Raw genomic sequence first — 21,085 nt, 5'->3', positions numbered from 1 at the left:
ATCTTCAGAGAGAAAACTAATGAACTCTGAATGCAAACTGAATTATAATTTTCTCACTTTCTTTATTTTTCTTGCTTTTTCTGTAACATGGTTAATATGGAAATATGCTTTGCCTGATTCATATGTACAATTGATATTACACTGCTTGCCTTCTCAGTGAGTGAAAAAGAAGCTGGAGAGAGGGAAAGAATTTGGAACTCTCTATATAAAAAGATGCTATAAAGAAAAAAATAAAAGTTTGACAGGAAAAAAAAGAACATATGACCTTTATCACTTGTTTCAACATTGCATCTTTCATTTCCAAATGGGTATACAATTTTAAAAATTTCAAAAATTAAAAAATTTTTAATTAAAAAAAATTTTTTTTGAAAAAACTACATATACAGTTTATATACTATAAAAATGCAATCAACAAGGGATGTTTTTCAAAATTTCCTGCTTAAGTCTTGAACCTCACACAGACTTCAAAAAGAAATCAAAACTAGCAGTCAAGGGACTTTTTATACCCAAGGGAAAGTTCTAAGAATTTTATTCGCCCTTTCTACCAGTTTCCTGAGCTCTGGCTTAGGGATCTCCACCAGATATACAAGGTTTATGTATTCCCCAGATAAGGACTAGAGGCAGGAGTGAGGGTGAGGAAAGTAGTTTCAATGCAGGGAGTAAAAGTGGAAGTGGGGGATGGGAAGGACATTGGAATTCAAGTCCACCCCTGGCTTAGAAGGTCAGCGGTTATAGCAACAGGAAGTAGCTTCTGAATTAGCAGGTATGTTACTTATCCTCTCCCACCCTTGCTTAGAGGCACTAGTTATACTATCAGCAGAATTCCGGAAAACACCAGGGGCTCAAGAAAGGAACAGAGCAATCCCTAGCCTTCCTCTGCTATTTGGAAATAGTTGCACAGTCAAGTCAAGATTCCAGCTCCCCATGTTCCCTACTTCATGTAAACTGACCCTCACTATCTGCAGAGTGAGAACAACTGGGCAGTAATGTTCCTAGAGGGAGGAGAGGGAAGCCGGTGGATACCAGCCAGCCTGTCCCTCATCTCCCCGGCATACTAACACTCCTGTGAAATAAAGAGAGGAAGACGGAAAGACCTTTTGTTCTCCGCTGGGCCATCTGCCTTGTTCCAATTTCCTACCTGAAAAAGCAGTTCCTTGGTGTGAATATCATACACCAGGCAAGTATCGTTTTCATCCACCACGGCTAGCTTGTTTCGGGATGCACTCATGTCCAAGCACCGCACGGCCGTGGCCTGCTTGAGCAGGACGATGGCAAACAGATTGTCCACAAAAATCTTTAGGATCTGGAAAGGTTTCAGTTACAAGAGTTAGTTACTATCTTTGGGGAAGCCCTAAACACAGGTAACATCTGAGAAGCTTGTTAGCACAGAGAAAATGGCTCCTGATAATTTCATAAGAAACTCAAGTCACTTTTACCTTAAGTAGGGGAGGTACCATATACTAACGAGTAAAATTGGGGGTTCACTGCAAAATTGCTACCCTGATGCCTCAAAATAAATGTTTTCGGCCCTGGTTGGCTGAATGTTCTGTCCTATGGAGATTCTAGTCAGAAACTAACATGGGATGATGAATTTATTTTTCCAGGCAAAAGCAATCCTTCTCTTTTCAAAGGAAAGCCCTACTCTTTAATAGATACCCAATAAATGTGTGGGAACTGAATGGAACTGCTTCCTTATCATGCAGAAAATCCTGACACACAAGCTCTTCCTCTCTTTAGATACAGAATGGTTCAAGTGCCCACTAATTTCATACAGGGTTTCTGGTCACTACACTAAAGGTAATGCTTCTATCCTCAGAGAAAAATTATGGACAGCCTCATCTTTAAGACCATTTGTTTGTCTCTAATGCACACAAGCTACTCTGCCAGGGAAGCCACAAGTGAGCTTTCAAGTCCTCATACATCCCATTCAGAACTTCCACACTTGGGCAAGTTTGTGCAAGATTCTCCCAACACTAAGAGATTCGGCACGCAGAATACAAAGAAAAGATTCAAACAGGAACCATCTTCAGAGAACTTAGATGCAAAAAAAAAAAAAAGGAGGAGAGGGAAATATAATGGTTTCGCATGGTCATTCAAAAGGGAGGGTGTTCAGAGAGGAATCAGCACAGATTTCACAAAGAAAGCAGCATGTGATGAGCCTTGAAGAAATGGGAGATTACAAGAAGCAGAGACAAGGCGGGAGGCCATCTAAGCCTCAAGGATGCAGGGTACAAAGGCAACAGTGTCAGTGTGAGCAACAGGGAGAAGGCGGGTCTGGCTGCACCATCCAGTGTGGGAAGGAGAGCAGGACCAGGGCTCTCAAAGACAAACCCTAGGGGAGTTTACATTTGATCCTAAAGGCACCAGCGAGCAAAGGCATTCAGCTAGAAGGGAAGGGGAGTGCTCAGAACTGTGCCTTAGGGAGACCACGTCACAGCCCTGCTGAGACCGGCCTGGAGTGGCAGGGACCAGGAGACCAAGTAGAAGATCACTAACAGCCTGAGGTGGGCAATGGGGTCCCAACCAGGGTGCTGGCTACAGAAGGAGGGAAGGGTACTGATGCAAGGGACTCTCTGGAAGCAAAAATGACAAGATACGGTGGTGAGTGGACATGAGTGGCTAGCAATAAGCATTTATTCTGTGCCTACTATGTGCCGGCACTGTGCTAAGTGCCTTTTGCAAATGTTATGTCATTCCATCCTCACAATAATCCCTAAGGAGGGCTTTTAACTCCTCTTGGCAGCTGAGGAAACTGAGGCAGACAGAGGTTAAGTGACTTAGCCAGGATCACACAAATAAGAAGTATCTGAGTTGGATTTATCTCAGGTCCTCCTGACTCCATTGTACCACTAACTGCCCTTCAGTGTGGAAGAGGAGTGGAACTGGGAAGTCAGGGAAGACCCTGAGTTCTGCTTTGGGCATTATGTGTCTAAAAAGTGGCTTTGGAAGTCATTTACATAGAGCTGATAATTAAACTATGGGAGCCAGGAACTCATCAAGTGAGAAAGTATAGCTAATGACACTGGCCACCAGGAGAGCCGACGTTAATGTGCTGGGCAATGTACTAAGCACTTTACAACTATCTCCTTTGAATCTCGCAGAAAACCTGTTCTCACAAAAGGAAGCTGAGGCAAGCAGAGGCCGGCCCAGGGCCAGCCAGGCAGGAAGGGTCTGCGGGCAGATGTGTCTCGGTCCCCCGGCTATGCCACTTAGCTGTCATGGAAAGAGAGAAGGGTACAGGACGGAGCCACCTCAGGGGAAGCAGGCTGGATGATGAACCAGCTGGTAGTAAGACAGTTTTTTAAAAAGGAGAAAGTGACATTGGCCAAGTCCCAGATTCTAATGACTGTTTCAGGCCTGAATCACATTTAGTTCCTCATCTGGTCACAGCTTCTCAATGAAGTAATCCTGAAGGAGAAAGTCCAGTCCGAGAACACTTCTTCACAGGGATTGTAAGCAGTCAGTGGCTGATAACAAAGCTGGGTGGGACAGCTAACACACTGGGCAAGAGAGGCAGGATCCAAAAGCTCCCAACAGACTGGATCACACACTGGGCTAAAGCTGCTAAGGCAAATGCAATACGGACAAATGCCGTCCCCTCTTGCCAGGTGCCCCACGTGGGTCTGAGAGCTGTGGAGGCCTCCTTCAGGTGTGAATGACAAGCCCGAGGGCTTCAGAAGAGAGAGCCAGGAGGAGGGCGGAAGCGCCTGCGTCTATATCATGGGAACCCGAGCTGAAGGCCTGGGGACCTTTAGCCTAGAGAAAACTGGGGAGATAGAAGAGCTGCGTTCCAGTATTTCTGAAGGGTTGTCAAATGGAAAAAGGAGGAGACTGATTCTCTTTGGCCCCAGAGACAAGACCAGAAACAATGTGAAAGAAGCCAGTTCAGACCTCCAGGGGAAGGGGGTTTTCCTGCTCGGGGAGTGACAGTGAAGATTCCTTTCAGGCTCAGGCTGGTCTGGATGGGCACTGAAGGGCATCTAACTTTTGTGACTGGCACAGTCCTTAAGCCATAATCAGGGCATCGTGCTCTAGCAAAAGCAAAACCCCCTTTCTGGTTTGGAGGGAGGAGGAAGGCCCAGCTGCAGGTAACTGGCGGGCGCAGGGACCACAAAGCTGGCCTCCTGTTATCGGACAGCATCGATCATTAAGGCTGAGCCGACTGTGGAGGGAACCAGGTCAATCATTTTTCAGGCAGAGGAGCCAGGCTGTGAGCCTTTTGTTTCAAGTTAGAAGTATGATCTAAGACTCAAACTAAGATCCATTCATTTCACTCAAATGAATGTGACCCAAGCCACAGTTTCTCTCTTTCCCTCCCCCACAAGGCATTAATAACCCTCCCATTTCGGGGTGACCTTCAGTAACCCAATCCGCTTTTGATTCCTCCAGCTCAGCGGCTGCAATGACAATTCCCCTGGTGTGTGAGCACGCCAAGAATTTGAGGCATGCTCTTCCACTGGGCCGAGGACTAGGAAACGCCGCCCTCGGGGCTCCCGGGGGCATAAAGCCACCCTCCGGGTTGCCTTCCTCAGGCCCCTGGAAAATTGGACCCTGTAAGAACTCCCTGAAACCCGGCTTTGGTGTCAAAGCTATCCTGGGCTTCGCAGATGGTGTACAGATGGTCAGACAGACGGTCAGACAGACGGACATCCTCCCCACACAAACTCAAGGGGCAAACATTCACCTGGCCGTTCTTCAGGCCAACTAGAAGGCCTTCTCTTCCAGGAGGGCCCCCGATCACCTTGATGTAACGGATGAGGGATTCCATCTGCCACTCCCTTTCTTTCACCCCTCCAAAAGACAAACACTGCAGCCTTTTCTCCTAGAAATCCAATATCATTCACAGGGACAGTTAACAAAGAAAACACTGCTGGCCCTACCCAAGGAAGTTATCCTATGAACAGAGATATCGCTAAGATTCTCATAAAGCTCTGGATTTTAAAGAAACATAGAATCAGAAATACTTCATTCTGCAGTAATACTTTCTGACGTATGCAAGACTTTCTCCATTTTATTCCAAGCGAACCCAAATCCAGCTCTACTGTTAGGAAGCTAGGTGCTCCTCCTTCCAAAGCACCCCCAAATATCAATTAATATTGGTCGAGAGCTGTGAATTTTAATTATTCCCCAGGAAACAAGGTCTTCTCTTGGTTGAGAATTCTTTCTTTGAACACCTAAAGGGCATTAAGCTTTAATTATCATTTTTAGGCTGTATACACACATACACATAGACACAAAAAAATCTACACGGAAATGCAAATTAACTTCAATTTCCTGTGTTACTAACTAATATTCTAGTAACTATAGGCCAAATCCCATTAAAATAAAATTTCCTGTACTGCATTTAAAAACCCTGAGCTGACAAGGATACCCTTGGGGAAAACCTGAGCATGCACCCCCCAGACACAGCTCCGGACCTGGCAGAGGATGATGTGATCGGAGCACACCACCAGGAGGTTGCACTCAAATTTCTTGACGATCTTTTCCTTAACTCGGTAATGCATGTCTGAGGAGTCATCCGAGTACAACTCATAGATCAGGATTCTTTCGGGCAGCTGAATGGCCAGCCGGTTTTTGTAGATGGCGATCTTCTTCACCAGCTCTTTGCACTTGATCCGAACTGCAGAGAGAGAGCGCGGGTCTGTCGCCAGGAGGCCGGGGACCCTCCGCCTGCATACCACAGGCCGTGGCCAGGCCGGCTCCTCAGCTGGGACGAGCTCCTGGAGGCCCGGACAGCAAGAGACTGTCAGAGGCGCAGACTCGGAGCGCCACGCCCCCACCAGGGCTCTGGGGCCAGGGGGCTTGCAATGGAGAGGACCCCGCAGGGCACGAGACCGGGCTCTCCTCGGAGAATCCCCACCTCATGCGCAGAGCGGCCCTGCCACGGTTCTCTCCGTGGGGCAGGGAGGAGACGGGAGCTCCCAGGCGACCAGAAAGGGGCCAACCGGATCAGTAACTCTGGCTCACCAGGCAGCCTCTCCACCGAGTGGCACAGGCTACACCTGCGGGTCTACACTAGCCAGACACCCACCGCAGCCTTGGGGATCAGTCTGAGACCCCCTCAGGGCCGTCCCCACAGAGGCCTCCGGGCAGGCCCTGGCCCACCCACCATCTGCTCAGGTATCCGAGTCCTCCTGACGTCCTGAGAGTGACCTCTAGTGGGGAGGCTGCAGGGCTGCAGCTGCCCACGGGCGGCCACTTCTACAACGTCCAATGCAGAGGTCAGGCCTGCAGAGCCAGCTCCGCGCAGCCCGCTCCCCCGGGGTTCTGTCCGCATGGCTTCTCCTACCTTTCTGCTCCGTGATCAGGTGCTGGACAATCACATCCGTCATGCTGTCCCTGTAGGCGTAACGATCCTTATAGAGCCCGTGCACTGTGCTAAAAATGAGCTGATAGAAGGAAATTGTCCCATCCTGGCAGCCAATCACCTAGAAGAAGGAACGACGAGAACCCTAAGATCCCTATTCTCTATGGAGAGTCTCCAAATATTATCCACTGTAAATGCTTGATGCCTTAACAAGGACAGAAGCAAATATATACATATTTGCTTTCCTTGTTCAACATCTGCTTGAGAGCAGAATATATGGATATATAATTTATTATGTCTTATATAATATAGGCTGTATTATATTTCATAATTATATAGTAATATATGGCCTATACATAAAATAAATAAATATCAAGTGAATTTCCTTTCTTACCACGTAATTGGAATCCGGTTTAACTTTACACGTCCACACCCAGGAATTCTGATCCCCTATAGTCCCAAGGCGCACTCCATCTTTGGTGAAGAGAGAGACTTGTTTGTCTGATCCTCCAAGCAAAATATATTCTCCTTTGGTAAAATAGCTAATGCAGCAGGGATCAAAGTTCAGTAACCTATCCTTCCCAACCTAAAGAGGAAAACAAAACCAGGCAAAATAAACCACTCTAAATTCACAATCTCAATGTGATATGATAAAAAAAGAACACATTCATCTAGTATTTAAAATTTTATGAAGCTTTTTCATTAAAAACCCTGAGAAGTGTGTAGGTAGTACAAACACTTTTTTCTTACTTCACAAAAAAGGAAACTGAGGTAAAGTGACATGCCCTCCCCATCACATAGAGAGGGATTAAATCCCTTCTACTGATTCCAAGGCCAGCTCACTTTCCAATGCATCATTTCCAAGGACTTTATTTGCTCAAGGTCCTCCTTCTCAAACTACTCCTCTCTCCTCCATATATCCAAATTCTAATTTCCTTCAAGGCCTGATCCAAGTCCTCCTCCTCCATGAGGTTCCCTAATCCACTCAATAAAAAACGATCTCCCAAGGGTGCAGGTCTGCCCACACCTCCCACACCCTCAAACAGCCAATCAGTGGATTCCAGGGGCTCCCCATCACCTCCAAGATCAAACACAAAATTCCTCTTTGGATTTCAGAGCCTTCTCAGGCCAGCCCCATCTGATCTGATTTTTGCTCTCCACCACAACCCTGGGATCCCCGCTCAGTGCATACTTGCCATTCCTTGTACGCAGCACCCCATGGAGGCCCCCAACTCCCTGCCTATTTGTAGGCCGCTCCCCAGCCCTGGAATGCACCCCCATCACCTCTGCCTCTTAGCTTCTCTGCCCTATCTGAAGATTCAATTCAAATCCCACCTTCTGTAGGGGGGGTTCCTCAATCCCTTCTGTTACTAATGTCTTTGCTCAGAGAGTGCCCCTCATTTATCTGTAGATGTCTTGCACATATAATTTTTTACGTTGTCTCCCACCCCATTAGAACAGAAGCTCCTTGAGAGATGGCATTTTTGCTTTTCATCATACCCCGATGTTCAGCTCTGTGCCTGGTCCAGAGTAAGTGCTTGATGACTGGCTGACCTCCCCCATGTCTGAATATCTGCAGCACTTACAATTCATAACACTTTGGGGGCAAGTGCGTGCTCCCGACACTATGACTTAAATCTTTCACATATGAACAACTTCTTTCTTCAACCATACTGTAAACCCCTTGAGGAGAGGGGCTATTTCTTCCTTCCTCAGTGTTTAGCACATTGCTTTGCTCAAAAAAAAAAAAAAAAAATACCTTTTTGGTAAAGTCAGAAAAAAATTGCATTTGTGGAAATAAGACCAAAGACTCAAATGGAGGGCATGACGTGAAAGGAGACTTTCTGCAGGGCAGCTAGATGGTGCAGTGAGTAGAGCCAGAAGGAGCTGAGTTCAAATATAGCCTCAGACACTTAACACTTAACTCTGTTCACAATTGCCTCACCAAAAAAAAAAGGAACTACTTTCTGACCATCCATCATCTGTCCTTGTTCTGTCAGTTAGAAGAAATGAGAACTCAAGAATCAAGAGAGACCAGAACACAAGCACAAATGATGAGGACTGAGCTCCATGCTTCTCCTCTTAGAGAAGGAAGTCTTCCAGCAGTCACGATGCTAAGGGGAGCCCACAGAGGAGCCGGCCTGATTTGTCGCACTCTACCAGGCCCCAGGTAGGACACTCTGAATCCCCTGGGCTCCACAACAGAGCCTGATGCATGGAAAACCAACTCCAAGAGTGAATGTTCAGCCAGAGTTACAGAAGCAACCGTCTCGGAGGAACGAAGGTGCCCCTCATGCGAGGAGAGCAGCCACGTTTCTAATGGACCCGATACCCACCTGTTTGCCACTCAGTTGGTAAAAGGAGAGTTTCTGCCCCCAGTCAGCCACAGCCAGGATGTCATTATGTTCATCTCTAATTAACAAAAGACAAAAAGGGTCACGTAGGGCAATGGCCTATAGATGCATTCATTCCTAAGGGATTCAGAAACACCAGGAAGGAAAATATAGCTCTTGGCTGCAAGAGGCCAAACACTGCCCAATTGTACAGGAGCCAAAGGCTGCTGCTATTTAGCACCATACATCAATCAGTCTAATGTGGTAAAGATGAGGCAAGGTTCATCCTCCCCCTGGGAACTATTGTTTAATTGAATATCCTTTACCCTTGGCTCCCCTGCTTGGGTCCTACCAAAGTCAGAGACAATGAAGCCTAGGAATAAAAAGGTGTAATTGAGGATTTTCTCAGGGAACATGATTTATGGAATGCAGGATTTAAAGCACTGAAGATCTAGTGACTTTATTTTTAAAAGGCCTAGGACCTTTATTTTTCTTCTTAAATTCTGTAATATTTTGGGGAAGGTGGCAAGAAAAAGAAGCCAGAAAGTAGATCTTTTGCAAACAAAGTAGGGTGGGAGAATCTAGTCCATCTATTTTTTAATCAACACATGAAGTTTTCCCAATTCTTTTTCTCCTTAATAGAGAGAAAGGATTAAAATCTGAAACCTAGATGATTCTCTCATTGAATTTTAACCACAGATAAAATGGTCACCAGCTAAATCTAATAAAAGGGTAATTAGGCCCTTTAATAAATCAAACCCCATCAGGAACAAGTTAATAAAAGTCATTTAATACTTCCAGGAAAAAAATCACTTGCAGTAGGCAGGTCCAAGTGTAGGGATCCCCTTAAGAATACCTAGAGTAACTCACAAGAGCTGGGCCATGTCCAGATGGGGAGGAGAAGGTCCCTGAGTACAACAGACTACACAAGTAGAAACCCGTCAGTGGAGGAGAGCACAGTCCTGAGTAAGCCAATAGAAAACCCGAGAGTCTGTGCCAAGCTAAGTTCCGGACAGAGAAGCATGACATGGCCAGACTGTGGCAGCTTCCCTCAGTTACCACAGGTGCCACCGTACTGTGGGCATGGCACTGAGAAGGAGATAACCAGCCCATGTTCCAGGGCTGGGGACACGTTTCCAAACCGATTAGGTGATACAAACATCCCATGAGGACAAGGGGAAGAGACACACAAGGGACGGTCACTGATTTCTATGTGGTCTACACAGGGAGACAAGCACTCCAGATCCAAGACACCACCTCCATGGGTCCACCCCTCCCTAACTCACTGTTCCCAATAAATGCAGTGACTGTGTGGCACAACCAAGCACGTTTGCTTCTCCTGATTATCCTGATTTATTCTTTTTAGCCCGTTCCTGTGAGAGATGGTAAGATGGTGAAGGATATGAATGAAAGGACTTTCTGGGGGAATGTGGTTTATGGAATGTAAAATTTCAAAAGTTACAGACCTAGCTGTAAACTAGCACTGCTATTTGTAACAGCTCTTTAATTTTTCAAATACATGCAAAGATAGTTTCCAACATTCATTTTTGCAAAACTTTGTGTTCCAAATTTTTCTCCCTCCCACAGAGTAAGCAATTCAATATAGGTTAGACATGCTAGTACTACTCTTTTTAAAAGTTCCAAGCCTTTTATTTTTCACAGAGATGGTGAGATAGCAGGATGACGGCAGAAGGGATGTGTGTGTGTGTTATTTGTGCTACATGGCACCTCCCGGAAACACAGGGGCTTCTATCCCTGAGAACTCTTTGGGTCCCTCCTAGTTGGATCTACCTCAGGGGCTTCTCCCATGGAGGCCTGGGTTCTCATTGGGGAAGGGCTAACTTTAACTATCCTTATTACAAACTCACGAGTTGTCGTCCCTGGGACTGTCCTCTTCTTCCTCAGGCTCCTCCTCCTCTGCCTCACTACCCTGACTACTGTACACGGCTGACTTCAAAGCAGAAGGTATTTCCTGAAAATATCTGTTGACAATGACCTCCTCGGCTTCCTCATTTTCTCTGTTCATCCAGAAACTCTCCCATCGGCTGTAGACAGTAATTGTTCATTCATGATCACATTAGCTAGAACTACACTAAAGCTATAAATTCAAAATGTTAACAGGGAGATTAAGCTAAACCTAAGAAGAATGTGGGCATCAGGTACACTGAATATCCTGTTTTTCATGAATTAAAAACGATGGGCTGAAGCTACAAAGTCGTCTGGGGCCACCAAGTCCAACAGCAGGATCTCTGAGATGGGCCCCAGAGCCAGAGGGTGGAATGTGGGTCACACAAAATGGCTCAGGAAGCAGCAGCCAGGTCTGGGGCACACCAGGCAAAGAACTCCTAGCAGCACCCACTTTAAAAAGCCACTGAGCTGAAAAATAGTACAGCAATGAACTGGGAAAAATTGGGTGTCTCCCAGTTAACCTTCAAGAGGCCCGGGGGTCTGGGGCTGTAATGCTATTGGAAAAATCTGTATAAAAAGCAGCAGAAAGATGCCTTATTACATTTGGCATCTTCAAAGGTACCTGGGTGGAAGGAAAGTGTCAGCTGTGGATTTAGGTGCTCAATGCCCTAAATCAGGAAGGGCTAATACCAAAGTCTGTGCACTTATAGATTCTCAAGGAAATCACTTGCTGAAATTTAATTTCTTTGAAAACTTCTACTTCTCAACAAATGGAAGCCAAAGAACTCAATGAAGAAAGTGACTGTTTTTGTTATCCTCAATGCTTGGCCCAGTGGCCCAGCACAGAGTAAGAGCTTAACAAATATTTATTAATTGATTGATTTTTTTTGGTCTTGGGTGGCCAAGAGTCTATCTCTTTAATACTAGGTGGGTACATTTCAGAGAAAGACCAGTGATTTGCCTTTGCTTGGAGTGAAGAGTTAATAGGAAGGAGAAGGAAAAAAGTCCAAAACATATTTGCATCCAAAAACAAAACATATCTTCGTTATTAAACCAGTCCCCAGGGGGTATCTCAGGATACAGTTGAAAGAGCTAAAGTGGGACATAGGGACATAAGAGATAGGGAAGATAGGGACATAATTCAATGACAATGGAAAAGGACTCATATGATCTGAATTATTCAGATTAAAAAAATCCAAAAACTTTGGACTAGTCTGAAAAATGGCTTTATCCTTATCTGACCTATGGCACCTACTCTACATCCCTCCCCAAAAAGAGTTAAAGTTCTATTTCAATCCAGCATATTGCAGAATTAAACCAACTGATGGACCTCTGTGAAAAGGGCTAATCTTTGGAAGGAGGCAACAAGGACCAAACCTTCTAAGAAATCTTCTCATAAAAGTCACTATTTTTCTGAAAGAAAAAAAATAAGCCAGATACTAGTACCTGGAAGGGTTCCAGCAGATGGACCAGATAGGGGACAGAGCTCCTCCTGGCCGCTCAATCTTCACCTTCTCCTCCCCATTTTTATTCCGGATGCTGATGATGCCATTGAACATCCCCAGAGCAATGTACTGACCATCATTTGTCCAGCTGCTCAGGACCCCCAGAGAATGAATGACCGAGGAGACAAACAGATGACAAGGTGGGGTGAGAAGTGACAAATGAACACAACTTTCAGGGAGCATCAGGAAGGATTAAAAGAAAAACAACTCTGAAGAACTTGAGAATTCTTGGGGGTGTGTGGGTGTGTGGGTGCCTCTTGGCAGAAGTGGTGGTACAGGCAAAGACAAACATTTCTGGACACAAGCAGTGGGGGACTGTGTTTCTTGATTATGCCTTTTTATTATAAGGGATTTTTCTTTTTTCTTCCAAAGGAGTGGTCATAAACAGAGGGTGAGGGAGAATGGGGACACAACAGCAGGAAAAAAAAAAAGGGTCATTGAGGCAGCCTTTTAGTAATGCAGAACAAAGAAGAAAGGCCACAAAGAACAAACAAGAAAAGCAGAAAAAGCTTCAAGCTGACCTCACGATGTATTTCCTAAGAAAGGCTGGCCGTACCCAGGAAAACCTGCAGTTCCATGTACAACCCCTTTTTTCTGTTCTATCATGCATGATGTGGAATTGCCCATTTTATTTGGGGTTCGTAAAGTGCAGAATAAAAATAAAATTAAAAGTTAATTTAAGAAAAAAATTCTAGTTGGATTTCAAGATTGATCTAGGACTAGTTTCAGAGAACAAATGAAGAGAACCACATCTGATGTCCTTTTTGACTTCTTCAGGCAGTAGGGGATATGGAGAAGAAGACTATTAGATCACTACTGCAGTGAGAGGTTAAAAAGGGACCCAGTGCCCTCACTCAGGGTGATACCTTCTCACAACAAATCAGGGAGACTTTGCAATGCTGAAGGCTTCAGGATCTCCCCTCCAGCCACCTGATATTCACCAACAAGGCTTCTCTCTATATCATAATTATTACCCAAAGGGAATCTGGAGCTCTCCCCGTTTCTATCTCTCTCTCCCCCCTCTCTTTTTGTCTTTCTCCTCCTTCCTCCCCCATCCTCCTTTTCTGTTTTTGTCTCTTCTTCTGTCTTTCGCCCCCTCTTTTTCTCTTTCTCCTCCTTTCCTCACCCTCTTTTTCTGTCTCTGTCTCTCTCTATACAACCCCTTCCATCTTTCATCTGTCTGTCACTATCTTTTCCTCTCTGTCTCTCCTTCCTGTCTCTCTGACTCTCTGTTTCTTCCCCTCTAATTCTCTATCTCCAACTACCCCCCCCCCCATTGGCAATGGAAGAACAAACATCTCTACTATTCATCTTTCCTTGAAATGAAAAAGAAAGACCAGATATGCTTTAAGTGAAATCCTCACAGCCCTGTTCCTCATCCTCTGCCCTCTCACACTGCTCCTCACTCTCGGATGCTCACCTGCAGCAGGTAATTTTGCTGTTTGATTTATGTTTAGAGACAGACTTCTGCTCAGGAGACCACAATCCTGGGGAGAGAGAAAGGGAAAGGAAGACAAATAAATAAATAAAGCTCAGCTGGATTTGCTGAATTACAAACAATGACTACAGGAAAATCAATTGTGACATGAATTGGAGCCACAAAGTCCATCTGTTGTTGATGGAAATTTAAAGAAGCACAAATCATCAACTCTTAGCTGGGAGGGCCCTTAAAAAGCAGTTGGTCCCTGATCTCTTTTTGAGAGGACACTGAACCTCAGAAAACAGGCCTACCTAGCTGGGCAGTCAGCAAATCAGCAAGTGAGTCACTCCTGCCTGCAGCTTCCAAACCCTCTCAGTTCCATTGAACTAAAACACAATCAGGGAGCTTTGAGAAGTAAACCCATTTTGTGAAACCTCGGGTTTCTATGTGGCTCCCATATATAATAAAGACCAACTTTAAAGTTTCAAAATAGATAAGTTCCCGAGTTCCCACACAATCCCTGGCAAAAACAACTTTCTCCTGCTTGTGGGCCGGCTTTTGCCGGCTGATTTATGTTCAGGAAATAGAAATAGTTTCTACGACCAGTGTGAGCCAACAAAATCAGGAAGATAAATCTGGTGCAAAGAAAACCTTTCTACAATGCAATCCCAAGTCTTCAGAAAAGCACTTCAGGATTGTCTTAAGATTATGTCACAGTTTTCCGTCCTCAGCCTTGCTTACAGCACCAGCTTTAAGGAATTCATTTGGTTCCAACTACAACCCCATGAGGTTGGCCAGGTATGATGACCTGTTTTTCAGAGAAGGAAAGGGAAGATTTGCATGATTGAATGGTTTGCCTAAGGAGTTCTATTTTCCTCCTAGTCCAGTGAAGGTCAAAGTGCGGAGCTCTAAATCTACCAGAAGTACTTTACTGTGACTTTAGGCGATCCCTTACTTTTTCTCAACCTCAGTTTCTTTGGCTCTAAAACGCTGACAATAATAGCACCTATCTCTAGGGTTGTTGTGAGTATCAGATGAGGTCATATGTCATGTACTTTTATGTAAATTATTGTCACTTCTGTCATACCTTGTCTTCAGTGCAGACAACTCACTAGTTGACTGAACTAAAAAAACAGATGCCTCCTATGACTAAGATACAACAAAATGATCTGTGCCCTTTCTCTGTGCTCTACCAGCTCCTCTGGGCACCTTGCTGGTTACCTCTCCCTTCCTGAGAGCCCCCAGTCTTCCTATAAGAACCATCCTCTCTCAAGAATCCTTCCTATTGGTGGGGGGGAAGGGAGCAGAGAGAATTTGGAACTCAAAAATTTCTTAAATGAATGTTAAAAAAAAATGTTTTTATATGTACTCAGGAAAAAATAAAATATTAAATTTCTTTAAAAAGGATCCCTCCCATCCTTAACACATTTTTATAAAATCCTTTATTCTACAACGTTTGGCTATCTCAGAAATGGTGTCATAATAGGGGAGTGACATCCAAACCACCATGCCATACTTGGATTTGGGGATCATTCTCAGTGGAACAGTCACTCAAGGACAGAACTCTAGGAAACCAAGCCTACCAAAGTCATTGGAGGAACAAGATGCCAACTGGTGGGTAACAGGGTTGTAGGAGACGCATTGTATGGAATCATTGTGTCTAGAAGAAAAGACAGATATCCATATTACATTTCAATGGTTCCAACTGAAGAGTCCTCCAAGTCAGAACATCACCCTAGATTATATCCACTAGTTCTTCAAAAGCTGACCAACACAGCAACAGTCTTAAAGTATTTTAAAATTTCTGGGATTTGGACAAATATTTGCTAACTGCAAATGTGGAAATAGGATGAACATGTAGAAAGAGAAATTGCCTATCAAATTCCAATTACATGATAAGCCATGAATGCCTGTGAAAAGTGGGGCATGGATGACATCTCAGTTCTCCATTCTCATTGTTTTCATTTTGGACATTTCATCTTTCTCAGAATGTAGGAATGTCATCCCATCCCCTACACAAATACACACACACACACACACACACACACACACACACAAACAGACCCATATATAGAAATATGCAGGGGCCTAATCATTATAGTAAAAGAGTTCTACATAAAATATTTAAAGTTGTTTTGCTACAATCATTCAAAAAGAAAGAGTCAAATTAATGTATTAAAAAATACATACGTGTATTTCAGAATACCTTCCAGTTTTGCTGTCCAGATGATAACACTTTTGTCAGCTGATCCAGAAGCAAAACGCTTGCCTAAAATTTTTTTTAAAAAGAAAACCTTCCATGTTAACTCACATTTGTTTTAAACAACCATTTCAAAGTACTAGAATTAGTTGAAATTCTGGCCTCCTGAGCAAAAGTGTCAGAAAGGGCCCTTTCCTCCACCTGCCAAATCCAGAAACCATTAGAAAATGGTCTCCCCTCTGAGCAGGTCCTTGTTTTGGCAGTAACGACCCCTGTGTTACATCATTATCCACAACAACACTTACCAAGGGACAACTCTGAGAAGACCACGAGGAAGAGCCCACAGTCCAGCCAGACTGCTCCCCTCACCCTTTCTTACCTGGGTCAGACTGAACCCTCCCTCCAAACCTTCCTTGGACTATTCCCATTATGTTAAATGCCCTCAGGTTCTCTTCTCCTTTGCATAGTCTACCTGCCCTAAAGGTACTAACACAAGGTCTACCTCCTCCAATAACATCTCAATCACTTCCAGTTTATCCTGTTCTCACCTCCTGCTAGACTCTTTTTTTTTTTTTTTTTTTTTTAAGAGGCAGTCAGGGTTAAGAGACTTGCCCAGAATCACACAGATAGTAAGTGCCAAGTGTCGGAGGCCAGATTTGAAGGCAGGTCCTCCTGACTCCAGAGGTGGTGCTCTAACCACTGTACCACCCATCAATTTAAAAGCAAATACTTATGAAGCAGCTGCAGTGTGCCATGCACAGGTCAGGAAAGTGGAGAAGTCACAATCCTTGCCCACAAAGAGCTTGGACTCTCTAGTGTGGACACAAGTGCAAATGAACAGATGGCAGAATAGAACAGAGTAAATGAGAACTCTGAACAAAGAAATAGAGAAAGTGTGAAGAAGAAAAGGACATTTCTATCTGGGAGGTAGAAAGGTTCTGGGAACAGTTACTTCCTTAATTTACCTAGACTAGAACGTGTGCCTCAGGGATTATTGCTACTAAAAGAAATGCATTACTGACATTCTCCCCTACCAACTGGATATGGACAAAGGCTGGCTCCCAGGACTCCTTAGAGGACAGGTCCAGAAGTCAGCTTTATCAGACAGGCAAAAAGGTATTGGTCCAACTTCTTGAGGGCAGGATCTGTTTAATTCTGTCTCTGTGGGCCCAGAACCTACCACAATGCCTGGCACCTGAGAGGTGTTTAATAAGTAGTTGTTCAATTTTGGTGAAAGACCACAAGAAATAGCATTTAATGGAATACTTCATTATCCACAGTATTCAAGATCCCAGTGAAGAGAACTGAAACCTATGAACCAGCATTTACACAAAGGATGAAGACACAGAGTGGACTGCTGGACTTAGAGTCAAGAAGACAAGTCTCTGCCAGTCACTAGCTATGAGCCTCTGGAAAGTTCATGGAACATGCTTTGGTTTCTCCATCTGAAAAATGAGACAAGAGGCTCCCTCTGGGCCCTCCCTCAGGGCTCTGGCTCTGCCTTCCTAGAAAGTTCAGGCTGCATGAAGATGATTGGTGGGGAAAGAGATCCCAAGTCTCTCCAAGAATCACTCCGGGCCTCCCTGCCTCAAAGACAGGCAAGTCTTCAAACCATTTGCCTCAGTGGAGATTCTTATCAGACCTACTGGGTCTGGGCCCCTGGGATGGGGCCTGGGTCCTTTAAACTCAGACATTCTATGGCTCTGTGATCAGTGTCTCCCTTGCCATCCTTTTGTCCCCCCAATACTGTGCAGCTTGGGCAAAGAGGTTTAAGAGCCAGAAGGAAACTTGGCCCATCTCCCTTCATTTTTACAATTAAAGAGACTGAGATCCAGAGAGGTTAATCGATTATCTCAGGTTCCATGAGGAAGAATAAAAGGAAATTTAGGATTTGATCCCTGCTCTTGCCTCCAAATCCAGCTCTCCTTACACTTCATGATGCCGCTGCCCCCTAGGCTGAACATGAAAAAGTGAAAAAATGTAGCAAAAGATCAACCCTAACTCTTTGTCATAGTGTGGAGGGATCTCTTGAAGGCTGTATCAGCAAAGGGCAAGTTGCACTGCTTCTAAACCTGTTTGAAAAGGCTTGCACACCCACCTTGCAGGAAAACCTGTCAGCTACAGAGTGAAGGGCTTTATCAGTGCCTTGGGCATCACGTGATCAAATGTTTGGCCATGCCAGCCCACAAAATCACCAAAACCTCAATGGCCTTTGGTTCCTGGGAAATGCCCTTTGCTTCTTCAGTAGCAGCAGCTAAAATACAGAGGCTGCAATTAAGTAGGACAGGTCTGAAAGTCCCTTGAAGAAGCAGAGCAAAGGCAAGGAGAAGGGAAATGGAGGCGGGAGGTACAGCAAAAAAGGCTGCAAAATGCAGGACAAGCACGAGCTAAAAGTCCCCAAGAAAAGCCAGTATTGTGGTGAGCCCTTCCCTATTCACCTCATTGTCTGCACTCTCCCCCGCCCCAGATGATCTTGTTCTCTTCTCTGTGCTCCTTAGTAAGGGGAAGCACCTACTGTGTACCGGACACCAACCAAGTGTTTTATGATATTACTTCAGGGGAGCGTCACAACCACCCTGGGAGGTCAGGGCTGCTGTTATCCCCATTCTGCACACGGTAACACTGATAGGGGCTTTCCTGACCCCCATTTTGAAGATGCTAAGACTGCAGCAGACAGAGGTTAAATGCCTTGCCCAGCGTTCCATGGCTGGTGGGTATCAGAGTCTGGATTTGAAGCCAAGTTTCCCAGTGCTCTGTGCTCTGGGTAGTCCCACTGCCTCAAATAGGAATCATCTTTCCCTTCTGGGCATACCCTCAGCTCGGCTATGTGCTTCCTTGAACAAAGTCTGAGCACTTGCCCACAGCAGGCCCTTAAGGAACACTTGAATTGGGTTAGATTGAACTGTGCCTCTGTGGCAGAGGGCACTGAGGGAACAAAGATCTCAATGATCTGACAATCCAAGTCAGGTAACGTACTGATATTCAGCAGCTTTGGCGTGAAGGTAGACCCCGGAAAATAGAAAGGAGAATTGGTTCGTGGCTCTTCCAGGAGAGAGCTGGGAGAAATCATAAGATAACTAGCACTTATTATCACAAAATGAAAACAACTAAAATTTAAAAATCAGAAAGGACTAGTTTGCCATATGGAAATTGATTCTTAATCAGCTGTCTTCATGAAGTTAGAACAAAGGTCAAGCTCAACTTCAAACTAGGAAAAATAAAAGAGATGAAAAGATATCCTGGACAATTCCAGCGGTCCCAAATTGACCTAAAATCCATTTCCCATTTAGAAAGGGAATCTAATTCCAAAAAGGGAATCTAATCTTGGAATGATGATAATTATCACCACTTCAAAAGTCACTATAAGAGGAAAGCTGAGGGTGCCCAAGGGTCATTCCTGCCAGAGAGCTTCCTCTTACTGGATGGATGGAAGAAATTGGGGAAACATTCATTTAGAATTCAGATTCATTTTCAAAACATTACAAAGGAAGATGGAAGACAATGGTAAGTGGTAAAGGAGGGAGAGGAACCATAAAGGAGCAAAACTCTTCATAAATCGATTCTAGATGGGCTCACTAAAGAAACATAAATGACACTTTAAAACATAAAGTAAGAAAGAGAACTAAGCTGGACCAAGTACACAGAGGAAATCTACTCGAGGCAACTCAATGTTGAAGGCACTGAGAAATCAATTCTCAAACTATTTGAAAGAGAAGAAAATACCAGATTGTTGGCAAAAAACATGAAACTGTTACCCAAAAGAGATGGTTTTACAGATCCAGTGAAGTATAAGAAATAGGCCACTTTACAGATCATTGTGTGATGATGGTCATTTTTTTCCTACAATGCTGACTTGACTAAATTTCAAGGGTGCCTAGAAGCAACTGAGAAAGGATTTGAACAGAAGCTGGCAGTCAGAAGAGCTGGCAGGAGACTGGAAAGTCACAAGGGCCCCTTACCATCCTTAGCATAGGCCACACAATACACTGTGTCCTTGTGTCCTTTCAGCGGCTGAATTAAGGTCCCATCAGAAGTGTCGTAAACCTAGAGTGGAAAAAGAAGACAAGTTAGCCGCTTGTAAAACAAAGGGTCCTGAGAGCAGTGGCAGCAAACATTTCTGAAGGATCCACTGGGTGGCAGAGGCTGTGCCAGAGCTGGAGACAAAAGACAAAAATAACAGTGCCCCCCTGCCCTTAAGGACCTCACAGTCTAATAGAAACAATTCTGACTATGCCAGCAGAAGTCCTGAAACACTGCAGGGGCCAAGGAGCAGCCCCAGTAAAACGCCACTAGGAAGCAGCAGCTAATGAAGATGGTGGGCTTTGTGCTCTCCAAATTTTAACCTGAGCGACGCCACTAGCAAGGACCCTGGGACATGGGGAAACTAAGGAGAAAACTCAAGTGGCTCATCTTGGCCACAGACCAGATTTACATGGCAGAGCGGAGGACCAGCCCAGACCTCTGCCCAAGGCACCACCCAATCCCTTTTAAACTTGGGCTACTTAGTGTAAAAACCCCTATTTCTCCCCTCAGAAGCACAGAGAGAAATTACACTGTAGGACTCATCTAAGGCAGGATGATGGTCATCTGTAAATCTCATTCACACAAAGATTATCTCCTACAACCTTTTGTCTTTGAGATATCAGGTATCTTCTGCCCACTTTATATCTGAGGCACCAAGGCTCAGAAAGTAAGTGATTTGAGCAAAGGCACCCAAGCCACTGGTCCTGGGGGTAAAAATTCAAAGATCAAATCACTGACATCCAGTTTGTTACCTCTCATTAGCATATGCCAGGGATAACATGTAGCATCTATAAATTGGGAAGGGAAAAGGGAGGAAAAAGGGGAGAGAAGGAGGAGGAGAAGCAGAGGAAAGGACCACTTGCCAAGGCTCAGGGTGATTCCAAACTGTTCTTGCTTCTAAAAGTCCATATATAGTATGTCAGGGGTCTCTGACTTAATGATGCTCACAGCCCAGACACCCTGCCCCATCTAGCACAGGGAGGGAAGTTCAATTCATGCTTGCTAAAATGAACTAACCACAGAGACCTCAGTTTTGGAGGGAACCTCAGTCCCTAAAAAGAAAAAAAAGGAAAAAAAAAAAAAAAAAGCAAGCTCCAGAGGACATTAGTTAACAATAAAGTCAGACTTTGTCAAAGGTCATTTGGTTTCCCAGGATCTTTTCCCTTTGCCCTTTTCTCTCTATTCTTTATGTTGGCTCTCTGGGAGGCAGAGAGGGCAGAGATATAGATATAAGAGGAAATGTAAGTGATATAAAAAAAAAATCGATGAAAATCCATTTAAAAAAAGACACATTAAATGAACTTAGATTGTTTAGCCTGGAGAAGGAAATAAAGGGAGCAATTAATTTAGCCATAGCTCCTAATGACAGGTAATTATTAAACAGAACTT

The 21,085-nt window shown here is 44.6% G+C and overlaps 1 protein-coding gene across 5 annotated transcripts in view; it reads right to left on the bottom strand.

Moving 5' to 3' along the window:
* IFT122 (intraflagellar transport 122) overlaps window positions 1-21,085 on the bottom strand; it is a 68,191-nt gene that overhangs the window by 33,508 nt on the left and 13,598 nt on the right. For 3 of the 5 annotated variants that reach the window (XM_031955528.1, XM_031955538.1, XM_031955544.1), the window contains exons 3-15: window positions 19,633-19,717; window positions 15,664-15,742; window positions 15,057-15,133; window positions 13,474-13,540; window positions 11,995-12,141; window positions 10,509-10,685; window positions 9,927-10,013; window positions 8,644-8,719; window positions 6,702-6,893; window positions 6,290-6,428; window positions 5,418-5,620; window positions 4,685-4,822; window positions 1,139-1,303 (exon numbers count right to left, since the gene is read on the bottom strand). In XM_031955528.1, the coding sequence (XP_031811388.1) occupies window positions 1,139-1,303; window positions 4,685-4,822; window positions 5,418-5,620; window positions 6,290-6,428; window positions 6,702-6,893; window positions 8,644-8,719; window positions 9,927-10,013; window positions 10,509-10,685; window positions 11,995-12,141; window positions 13,474-13,540; window positions 15,057-15,133; window positions 15,664-15,742; window positions 19,633-19,717 (1,632 nt within the window). The remainder of the gene's footprint in view (window positions 1-1,138; window positions 1,304-4,684; window positions 4,823-5,417; window positions 5,621-6,289; window positions 6,429-6,701; window positions 6,894-8,643; window positions 8,720-9,926; window positions 10,014-10,508; window positions 10,686-11,994; window positions 12,142-13,473; window positions 13,541-15,056; window positions 15,134-15,663; window positions 15,743-19,632; window positions 19,718-21,085) is intronic. The other 2 variants (XM_031955530.1, XM_012543651.3) reach the window with 2 other exon arrangements.

The sequence above is a fragment of the Sarcophilus harrisii genome, chromosome 1 (assembly GCF_902635505.1).
Source record: "Sarcophilus harrisii chromosome 1, mSarHar1.11, whole genome shotgun sequence".
Classification (NCBI taxonomy): Eukaryota; Metazoa; Chordata; class Mammalia; order Dasyuromorphia; family Dasyuridae; genus Sarcophilus; species Sarcophilus harrisii.
The sequence above is the reverse complement of the archived record's forward strand: the minus strand, read 5'-3'. Positions and strand labels throughout refer to the sequence as shown.